The sequence below is a fragment of the Phalangium opilio genome, unplaced genomic scaffold (genome assembly GCF_054372755.1).
Source record: "Phalangium opilio isolate 3A_F unplaced genomic scaffold, DU_Popi_V2 ptg000017l_1, whole genome shotgun sequence".
NCBI classification, from domain to species: Eukaryota; Metazoa; Arthropoda; class Arachnida; order Opiliones; family Phalangiidae; genus Phalangium; species Phalangium opilio.
This window is the reverse complement of record NW_028324151.1, coordinates 7,172,446-7,182,670: the sequence shown is the minus strand read 5'-3', so window position 1 is coordinate 7,182,670 and position 10,225 is coordinate 7,172,446. Positions and strand designations below refer to the sequence as shown.

The window sequence follows — 10,225 nt, the reverse complement described above, 5'->3', positions numbered from 1 at the left end:
GGAAGAGTTTAAGGTCGAGGGCGTTATGATCTTTGAAGAAGAGAAACCCGAGTTTATAGAAGAAGTGAAAATTTCTAGACCAGAAGACGTTACTGATGAGGAAGTCACAAAAGTGTCTATCGGTCTGAAGAAACCCAAGAAGGTGAAAGACGTAGAGGAAGAAGACGTTGTAATTACCGAAAGCACTGAGAAAATGGACGTTACCTTGAAAAAGAAAAAGCCCAAAGAGAAACCAAAACGAAAATCGTCAAAAGAAACGGTAGAAGAGTTTGAAGAAATTGATGTTACCATTAAATCAAAGAAACCGAAAGATGTATCTGAAGCGGAGTTTACCAAAAAGAACATTTCCAAGATCAACATACCGGTCGAGGATGAAGATTTCATCCAATGGGAATACGTCGACGAGTTTGACTTTGAAGTTATCACCAAAGAAATTTTCCCTTCTGAAATCACTGAAGAAAAGACTATAGTTCGGGTTTCTAGCATGGACTCTTTCGAAGGAGACCAACCGGAAGTTCCCGAAGAAACCACGACTAGTATTGAACTCAAAAAGAAGAAAATGCCCAAAACAAAAGAGGTTGAAGAGATCACGGTTACCGAAGAAGTTGAAGAAAAACCAACGGAAATGAGAATTACCATGAAAAAGAAGAAAAAAGAGGGACCAACTAGCGTTGAGACCGAAACGACTGAAACTACAATAACCAGAGAAGGTCTGACGGTTACTAAAAAGACAAAAACTAGAAAAACTCTGACGGAAGAAACTGTTGACGAATCTGTCCCTGAGGAATTCTTAGAATCTTTAGATATGCCATTGGTTATTGAAGAATTACCAACAGAAGAAACAACCGATAAACTTCTCACTATTGCTAAGATATCACAAGCCCCTGGTGAGGTGACTGAAACAGTTACAGAAAGTAAGCCCACAGAGGAAGTGGTCACTGAGGTTGCAACACACACTTTCAAGAAAACCACCGAAACCATAGTCACTACGGAACAGGACGAAGTTATCGAGGAAATATCAGGGCAAAAGGTGACAATCAAGAAAGGAGGTAAAAAACCGTTAGATATGACAGTCTCACTTCCGGAAAAACCACAACTGGCTGATACAACCGATGAAACGTCCGATGTGATAACTCTAAAAGCTAAAAAGAAAGAAATTGAAAAACCCGAAACTGAGGAAGAGAAACCTGAAACAGTTGAAGAAACTGAAACCAAAATAACCATAAAAAAGAAAAAGAAATCGAAAACAGAGGAAGAGCTTAAACCAGATACCGAATCAGTGGTTTTGAAAAAGAAAAAGAAGATCAAGAAACCTGATGTGAATGAGGAAGAACTCATCATAGAGGAAATTACGCAGGAGGAAGTCATAGAAGAAGTGACAACAAGTGAAATTGTGACTATGAAAACAGATCAGGTCACTAAAACGCTAACTCTAGGCTTTCCCGAAGAACCACAAACAGCAGAGATTTCTGGGGAAACATCGGAAACCATTACTTTTAAACCGAAAGATAAAAAACCAGAGGAAATAAAACTCATCGAAGATGTACAGCCGGAAGTGGAAAAAGAAACAGAAACGAAAATTACTATTAAAAAGAAGAAGAAATCAAAAACAGAGGATGAACTAAAACCTGATACAGAGTCTATAGTTTTGAAAAAGAAAAAGAAGCCTAAAAAGCCGGAAGTGAACGAGGAAGAAATGGTCATCAAGGAAATTACTCAGGAGGAAGTGACAACGGGTGAAATTGTGATTATGAAGACGGATGAAGTTACTAAAACTCTGACTCTTGGTCACCCCGAAAAGCCACAAACTGCCGAAATTTCTGAGGAAACAACGGAAACGATAACTTTCAAACCAATAGAGAAAAAACCGGAGGAAGTAAAAACCATCGAAGAGGAAAAGCCAGAAGTGGAACAAGAAACCGAAATGAAAATAAGCATTAAGAAAAAGAAGAAGTCTATTACTGAAGAGACAGTCCCGGAAGAGACTCAAGAAACTGTTACGTTGAAAAAGAAAAAGAAGCCCAAGAAGGAAATAACGGAAGAGAAAATGGAAATTAAGGAACCGGATGAAACTGTAGAAGAAATATCTCCGAAATTACCTGAAAAAGTTGATCAAGACGAAAAACCTTTGGAATTTAAAGTCACGTTACCGGAAAAACCTCAAACAGCCGATATCACAGAAGAAACTATGGAAGTAATAACTTTAAAAGAAAAGAAGGATGTTAAACTTGAAGTGGTTGAAGAAAAACCAGAGGTACATGAAGAGAAAGAAACGGAGACTAAGATTACCATTAAAAAGAAGAAAAAGTCAATTACTGAGGAGTCTATTCCGGAAGCACCACAAGAAACCGTAACATTGAAAGCCAAAAAGAAACCAAAACCGGAAGTCAACGAGGAGAAAATGGAGATTGTTATACCCGATGAAGTTATCGAAGAAGTTAAACCTCTACCGATTGAAGAAATTACCCAAGAAGAAAAACCAAAAGACATAGAAGTTACTCTTCCTGAAAAGCCACAATTGAGTGAGTTAACTGAAGAGACCGTTGAGCAAGTAACCCTCAAGACAAAGGTTGAGGAGAAACCAGAGGTGGTGGAAGAAAAAGTGGAAGAGAAACCTGATGAAAAGGAAACCGAAACTAAAATAACTTTGAAGAAAAAGAAAAAATCAATCACCGAAGAGAAACTTCCGGAAAGCACAGAAGAGACTATCTCTCTTAAAAAGAAAAAGAAACCCAAAACAGAAGTGAAGGAAGAAGTTGTAGAGACTCTGGAAGAGGTTTCATCCATACCAAGCAAAGAAATCACCCAAGAAGACAAACCTCAGGAATTCAAAGTATCACTTCCCGAGAAGCCACAAGCTGCCGAAATAAGCGAAGAGATGTCCGAGACCATTACGCTGAAACCACGCGAAGAAAAGAAACCAGAACTGGTTGAGGACAAACCGGAAGTAGTGGAAGAGAAGGAAGTTGAGACTAAAATTACTATCAAAAAGAAAAAGAAGTCTATATCCGAGGACAAACCTGAAGGTAAAGAAACAATAACTTTGAAGAAAAAGAAGAAAAAATCGGAAGAAGTCAGCGAGGCAAAGCTTGAAATTGTTGAGACTGTAGAAGAAATCGAGACTATTACGCCTACAGAAGTAATTACTTTGAAAAAGGATGAGGTACCTTCGGAAATTTCGGTAACACTTCCAGAAAAACCACAAGCGGCTGAGATTACGGAAGAGACTCAAGAAGTGATTACTCTTAAGAAAACTGAAAAACCAGTAGAAGAACCGGTTGAAGAAAAACCAGAAGTGGTTGAGGAAACTCCAGAAACTAAAATTTCCATCAAAAAGAAGAAAAAGTCTATATCCGAGGATAAACCTCAAACCACGGAAGAAACGGTGACTCTTAAGAAAAAGAAAAAACCCAAAACGGTTGAAATTAAAACTGCCGAACAAAAGAGTGAAGATGTACCTCTGGATTCTGTGACGTTGACTGTGAAAGAGGAAACAACCACCGAGACTGTGACTCAAATTAAATCCGAGGAACTTTTGAAGGTTCCTGGTGTAACTGAAGTTACCGAAGAAGTAACTCAAGAACTTAAACCAGATCAATTTGATAAGAGTTCACTCAAAGAAGTATCGTCTGAACAACTGCTTAAAATACCCAAGGTTTCTAGTGTCACTGAAGAGACTACGGAACAATTTGCCGATGCTCCTATTGAAGGCGAATCAGTTACAACTGTAAAAACTGATGAACTGTTGAAGATTTCAAAGGAGACTCAACTAACGGAAACTCCGGAAACTACTGAAGTCATTAAACCGGAAGAACAGAAACCTAAAACGGCTAAGGAAGTTAAGGGCGAGGAATTGCTAAAGATCCCTAAAGTGTCTGAGACCTTGGAAGAATCGGTTGAACAACTTACCGTTGAAGAAACCAAACCAGGCGAAGTCAAACACCTCAAGGAGCAAGAACTAATGAAAGTTCCCAAACAAGGTTTAACTGAAATGGTCGAAGAAACGACTGAAGCATTTACTATTAAAAAGACATTGAAGGATGAAGCCAAACCTCTTAAGGAAGATGAACTACTTAAAGTTCCTAAAGTTTCGGAAGTAACTGAGGAAACTACCGTCGAACTCAAACCTAAAAAACCAAAAGATAAAGAAAAGGCAAAGGAAGAAAAAACGGAAGCGCTACTTAAACTTGGTAAATCTTCGGTCACTTCCGATTTCACGGATGAGATGGGCGAACTTGATGTACCTGACATCACCAAAGATAAGGCAAAAGAACTTAAAACAGAGGACCTACTCAAAGTTCCGGGTGAGTCGGAAGTGGTTCTAGAATCAACCGAAAAAATTGATATTGTTCCACACGACACTGAAAAAGCTACTGTCACGGTCGACGAGTTGGTAGAACTCAAACCTGTTGAGAGTGTAGAAAAGGTTGAAGAATCAGTTGAAACAATTAAAATTAAAAAACCGAAAAAGATTAAAGAAACACCGGAGGAAGTACAGGAAACTACAGAAACAATCGAGCTTAAGAAACCCAAAAAAGATGAAAAACCGGTAGAAGTTACTGAAGAAACGGTACCAGAAATCAAGCCTGAAGAGGTGTCTATTAAGATAACTAAGAAACCCTCTGTTGAGGAACAGATAGAAGAGGTTAAAATTACCCTACCAGAGGAACAGATAGAAGAGGTTAAAATTACCCTACCAGAGGAGCAGCCTGAAGAAAAGCCTGTTGAAAAAGTAGAAGAGGTATCCGAAACGGTAAAACTTAAGAAGACAAAGAAACCTAAGGATGAAATAACGGAAGTAAAACTTAAAAAGAAAAAGCCCAAGGTTAAAAAAGACGAGGAAGCTGAACTTGAGGTACCAAAGCCGGAAGAGAAAACGGAGGACGAAGCAAGCGTGCAACTCACCCTTAAAAAGAAAGAAACAACTGAACCTACGGTTAAGTTGGTAGAAGAGGAAAAACCCGAGGAAGAGAAACCAGAAGATGTTTCAGAAGTTATTCAGTTGAAGAAACCAAAGAAAAAAGAAGTGATTGAGGTCACAGAGGTTATCAAACCTCAACCTGAAACGGTTATAGACGAAGCTAAAACGGAAATAATTCTAAAACCGGAAGATAAACCTGAAGAGAGTAAGCCGGAAATAGGTAAGAATACTCCATTTTGTCTAAACAAATGGCTTGAAACGCTTTTAACAAAAACGCTGTGTGAAAATGCTATTAAACATACATCTAAAATTATTAAAAAGCCCAACATTACAATAGAAACTAAAAATTCTAAAAAACTATATCTAAAAAATAAATTAAAAAAAAAATTAAATTTAAAATCATATATTCTAAACTTATATAAACAAACCTTTCAGGTAGGTATTGCTTATAATAGAGCATGGCTTCATCTATACAAATAGTTTTGAACTAACCAAGAAATGAGATTTTTACAGGGTTGTGAAGCCCGCACTTGTAATCTAATATTTAATTTTCGTTTGCGACAAAACAGTTGAGGAGGAAAAGAAACCAGAGGAGAAAGCCGTTGCTGAAATCAAACCTAAAACCAAAAAGAAGTCACCGGAAAAGCCTAAAGAGGAAGTTGCACCTGAAGTGAAGCCCGAACAACTACCCACACTCACTCCGGTCAAAAAGAAGACCCCTAAACAGCTTCCGGTTGAAGAGAAACCCAAGGAGGAAGCTTTAATGGCTATGAAAAAATTGAAGCTAACCAAACTGCCAGAACCCAAGAAGGTTCAAGTGGTTGAAGAAGTGGTCGAAGTGGAAGAGGAATACCAAGAATGCATTCCTATTGAACCTAAACCAGTACCCGATTCGAAACCAGTCGAGGAAAGCTTCAAGATTGTTTTGAAAGAACCCGAGCCAGAAGAGCCTACAGAACCGGAAGATACCGAACAAAGCTTCCAAGTTATGATACCCAAGAAGAAGAAAAAGTCAGTCGCAGATGCTGAGGCCGACTTGAAAATATCCTCTGATGTCGTTGAAATGGAAGAAGTCGAAGAGTACACTTTCCACGAAGCCTTGCAAGAACAACCTCAAACCGCTGATGAGAAAATGACGCCCGAAGACGAAACTGCTCCTGAAGAATCCATTGAAGAGAAACCCCAAGAACATAAGGCCGTTATTGTCGAAGAACCACTTAAGGAGGCCGTTTCTGAGCAACCGGAAGTACAAGAAGCTCCAAAAGAAGTGGAACAAAAGATTACATTGAAGAAGCCAGTGAAAACCACCGAAGAAGAAACTATAGAAATTAAACTGGAGGAGAAACCCATCGAGGAGATTTACGAACAAGTTGAGCAAAAGATTACCATCAAGAAAAAGCCCAAGAAACCAGTCGAAGAGGAAGTGGTTGAGACAGCAATTATTTTGGAGAAACCAAAAGAAGAACAGCCAGAAGAAGTTGAAGAAAAGATAACATTGAAGAAAAAACCCAAGAAACCTGTCGAAGAAGAAGTAGTTGAGACTGCGATAATTTTGGAGAAACCTAAAGAAGAACAGCCAGAGGAAGTTGAAGAAAAGATAACCTTGAAGAAGAAGCCCAAGAAACCCGTTGAAGAAGAAGCTGTTGAAACGGCGATTACCTTACAGAAACCTCAAGAAGAAAAACCAGAGGAAGTTGAAGAAAAGATAACCTTGAAGAAGAAGCCCAAGAAACCTGTCGAAGAGGAAGTGGTTGAGACAGCAATTACTTTGGAGAAACCAAAAGAAGAACAGCCAGAAGAAGTTGAAGAAAAGATAACCTTGAAGAAAAAACCCAAGAAACCTATTGAAGAAGAAGTGGTTGAGACGGCGATTACTTTGCAGAAACCTCAAGAAGAAAAACCAGAGGTCGAGGAAGTTGAGGAAAAGATAACCTTGAAGAAAAAACCCAAGAAACCTGTCGAAGAAGAAGTGGTTGAGACGGCGATTACTTTGCAGAAACCTCAAGAAGAAAAACCAGAGGTCGAGGAAGTTGAGGAAAAGATAACCTTGAAGAAAAAACCCAAGAAACCTGTCGAAGAAGAAGTGGTTGAGACGGCGATTACTTTGCAGAAACCTCAAGAAGAAAAACCAGAGGTCGAGGAAGTTGAGGAAAAGATAACCTTGAAGAAAAAACCCAAGAAACCTGTCGAAGAAGAAGTGGTTGAGACGGCGATTACTTTGCAGAAACCTCAAGAAGAAAAACCGGAGGTCGAGGAAGTTGAGGAAAAGATCACTTTGAAAAAGAAACCAAAGAAGCCGGAAGAAGTGACCGACGTCGAGGAAAAGATTACGATTAAGAAAAAATCCAAGAAATCAGTCGAAGTTGTGGATGAGACTGCGGAAGCGGTTTTCAAGCTAGAAAAGCCCAAGGAAGAAGAGACCCAGGAGGTCGAGGAAAAATTCACTCTGAAAAAGAAACCGAAGGAAGAAACGCAAGATGCTGAAGCTGAAATTACCTTGCGTAAAAAACCAAAACCACAGGAAGTGTCCGAAGTCGAGGACTCCTTCAAAATAACTTTGCCAGAAAAGCCAAAAGAAGAAAAGCCGACAGTAGACGAAGAAGAAAGCGTAGATATCAAACTGGTCCAACAACAAAAAGAGTATGTCATCACGGAAGAAGAGGCCGAGGTAACTGTTAAGAAAGAAATCATAGTTGAAGCTCCGGAACAGCCAGAACTTAAGAAACCCAAAGTAACCAAGCCCAAGAAAAAGAAGGCTTCCATCACCGACACAGAAGAGAAAGTCAGTTTGAAACTGAAGGAAAAGAAGGAAGTCGAAGCCGAGGTTACTTTGAAAAAACCAGAAGAGAAGAAACCTGAAGAAGAACAACCGGTTGAAGAGAGCTTTAACGTTCCATTCAAACTAAAGAAACCCAAGAAACCGGCTGACGAAGAGGCAACTTTCGAACTTCCAGCTAAACCAGAAGAACCCGTAAAAGAGGAATCTGCCGTCGAGGAATCATTCGTGATCAAACCCAAAGCGAAACCTCAACCAGAAGAGGTTTCTACCACAGAAGAAACCACCGACACTACGATCATCCTCACTTCCCAGAAAGAAGATTACAAAGTTGAAGAAGAAACGTCAGAAGTTACCATTAAGAAAGAAGTTATCGTCGAAAAAGAGGTTATTATCGAAGAGGATGTTAAGCACGTAGAAGAGGAAGAAACGGAACAAACCGTGAAACTGACTCGTAAGAAGAAAGTGACTGAGGAAGACGAAGTTTCCACACAATTTAAAATCAAACCCAAGAAACCGGAAGAGGCTCCAGAGGGACCAGAAGCTGCGTTTACATTGCCTGGCAAGAAAAAGAAGAAGCCAAAGGAAGAATCTGTTGAGGAATCTTTCGAGGTCAAGATGAAACCAAAAGAACCAACCAAACCATTAGACACAGAGGAATCTTTCGCTCTGACATTACCATCCAAGCCAACGAAACCGAAACCAGTTATCGAAGAAGTAGAAGAGGCTGATTTGACTATAGTAAAGGAAGTCGAAAAGAAACCTTACGTCACCACGGAAGAAGAGGCGGAAGTGACTATCAAAAAGGAGGTTATTATCGAAAAAGACGTTTTTGTCGAAGAAACTGATGAGACTAGGGAAGATTTTGAAAGAATTGATGAGGTCGACCAAATGGTTTCCTTTAAACGTCGCACGACTGTTGAAGATATTACTCAACAGTTCACCATGAAGAAACGCTCATCTATCGTAGAAGAAACCACTTCCGAAGTTTCAGTTTCGTTTCCCAAGGAGAAACCGGAAGAGGGTCCGGTTGAGGAAAGTTTCGCATTAAAACTTAAGCCTAAAAAGAAACCAAGAGATGAATCGGAAGACGTGGATGAATCGTTCACTGTGAAACCGGACAAGAAGAAAAAACCTAAAGACACGGAGGAATCGTTCGACATCTCGCTAAAGGAAAAACCAAAAGAGGAGAAACCAACAGAGACAATTGAAGAAACGGCCAAGATTGTCATCAAAGACAAGAAAAAGAAAGTCAAATTCGAAACGGTGGAAGATTCGGCGGAAGTCACCATTAAAAAAGAGGTTGAGGTTATCAAGGATGTGGAAGTGTACGAAGACGAACAAACGTCAACTTACGATGAAACTACGACGTATGAAGGACAAGAAGACGAGTCCACGGAATTCGTTTCCATTAGAAGGGTACGAAGAAAGGAATCTCACGTTTCTGAAGACTTCCAAGCCACTTTGACCACGGAAGAGACTACTCAAAGGGTTCAAAGCACTGAAGAGTCAGAATTCGCAGTCACTTTGCCCAAGAAAAAGAAGAAGCCAAAGGACAGTGGGCCAGTAGAAGAATCTTTCGCCGTCACGCTGAAACAGGAAGAAAAACCGGAAGAGGAGAAACCAGAGGACGTGGAGGAGACATTCCAAGTACCTCAAAAAAGAAAGGTGAAACCAAAGAAACCCGTTATCACCGAGGACGCTGAGGAATCTCTAAGTTTGGAAATACCATCGGAGAAACCGGAACCAAAATACGAAGAAGCTGAAGGTATATCATTAGTATAAATATATATTTGACTCTAGTCATACAGTGTCATATGATATTCTCAAGCTAGCTCTCGGAAAAAGAAAGCGACGTCATACTTATGAGACCTAACTTAAAACAAAATTGCCTTATACTTTTTCTTTTTAATAAGACCAATACTTTCGTTTACAGACTCAACAAAAATCATTATTCAGCAAAAAGAAGTTACTCAAGGTAAAAAACATTTTCATTATTTTCATTTAAAAAAACAACTGCATGATACATTCACTAATTAAAAATATGTATTTTTTCTCTTTGGGGTTTTACAGAAGATTTGGAAAGTCTTACGGTATGTATAACATTTTTCTTGTCAAACAAAAATCTAATTACTTTTACGGGTATGCGTAATGGGTTGGTTAGAGTCTTCATAACTTCGATAATTAAGCTAAATTATTTTTTTTATAATTTGGGAAATTATTGCATTTTAGGACATCGACCAGTTTGTGGCGGTCACATCTTACACTTCGGAAAAACGCGACTCCTTGACTATCGTAGAAGGTGAACGAGTCTATGTTATAGAAAAAACTCGTGGTGATTATTGGTTCGTCAAGAAGTGCCTTACTCAAGAAACGGGATGGATACCTTCTGAATTACTTCAAGACGCTGTGACATACACGCATTACATGCACGAGAAAATCGATGAAAAGATTAAGAAATTACCTGTTTTCGACAGTAAGTGTACCAATTTATTTTTTAGTCTGAATTGTTATGTTAATTGCATAAC

At 39.2% G+C, this 10,225-nt stretch overlaps 1 protein-coding gene across 3 annotated transcripts in view; it reads left to right on the top strand.

Annotated features, from left to right (window-relative positions):
- The window catches only part of LOC149702846 (uncharacterized), a 95,743-nt gene that overhangs the window by 71,390 nt on the left and 14,128 nt on the right, over nucleotides 1–10,225 (top strand). For all 3 annotated transcript variants that reach the window (XM_089866751.1, XM_089866749.1, XM_089866750.1), the window contains 4 exons: nucleotides 5,491–9,465; nucleotides 9,634–9,675; nucleotides 9,771–9,790; nucleotides 9,930–10,173. In XM_089866751.1, coding sequence (XP_089722877.1) covers nucleotides 5,491–9,465; nucleotides 9,634–9,675; nucleotides 9,771–9,790; nucleotides 9,930–10,173 — 4,281 coding nt within the window. The remainder of the gene's footprint in view (nucleotides 1–5,490; nucleotides 9,466–9,633; nucleotides 9,676–9,770; nucleotides 9,791–9,929; nucleotides 10,174–10,225) is intronic.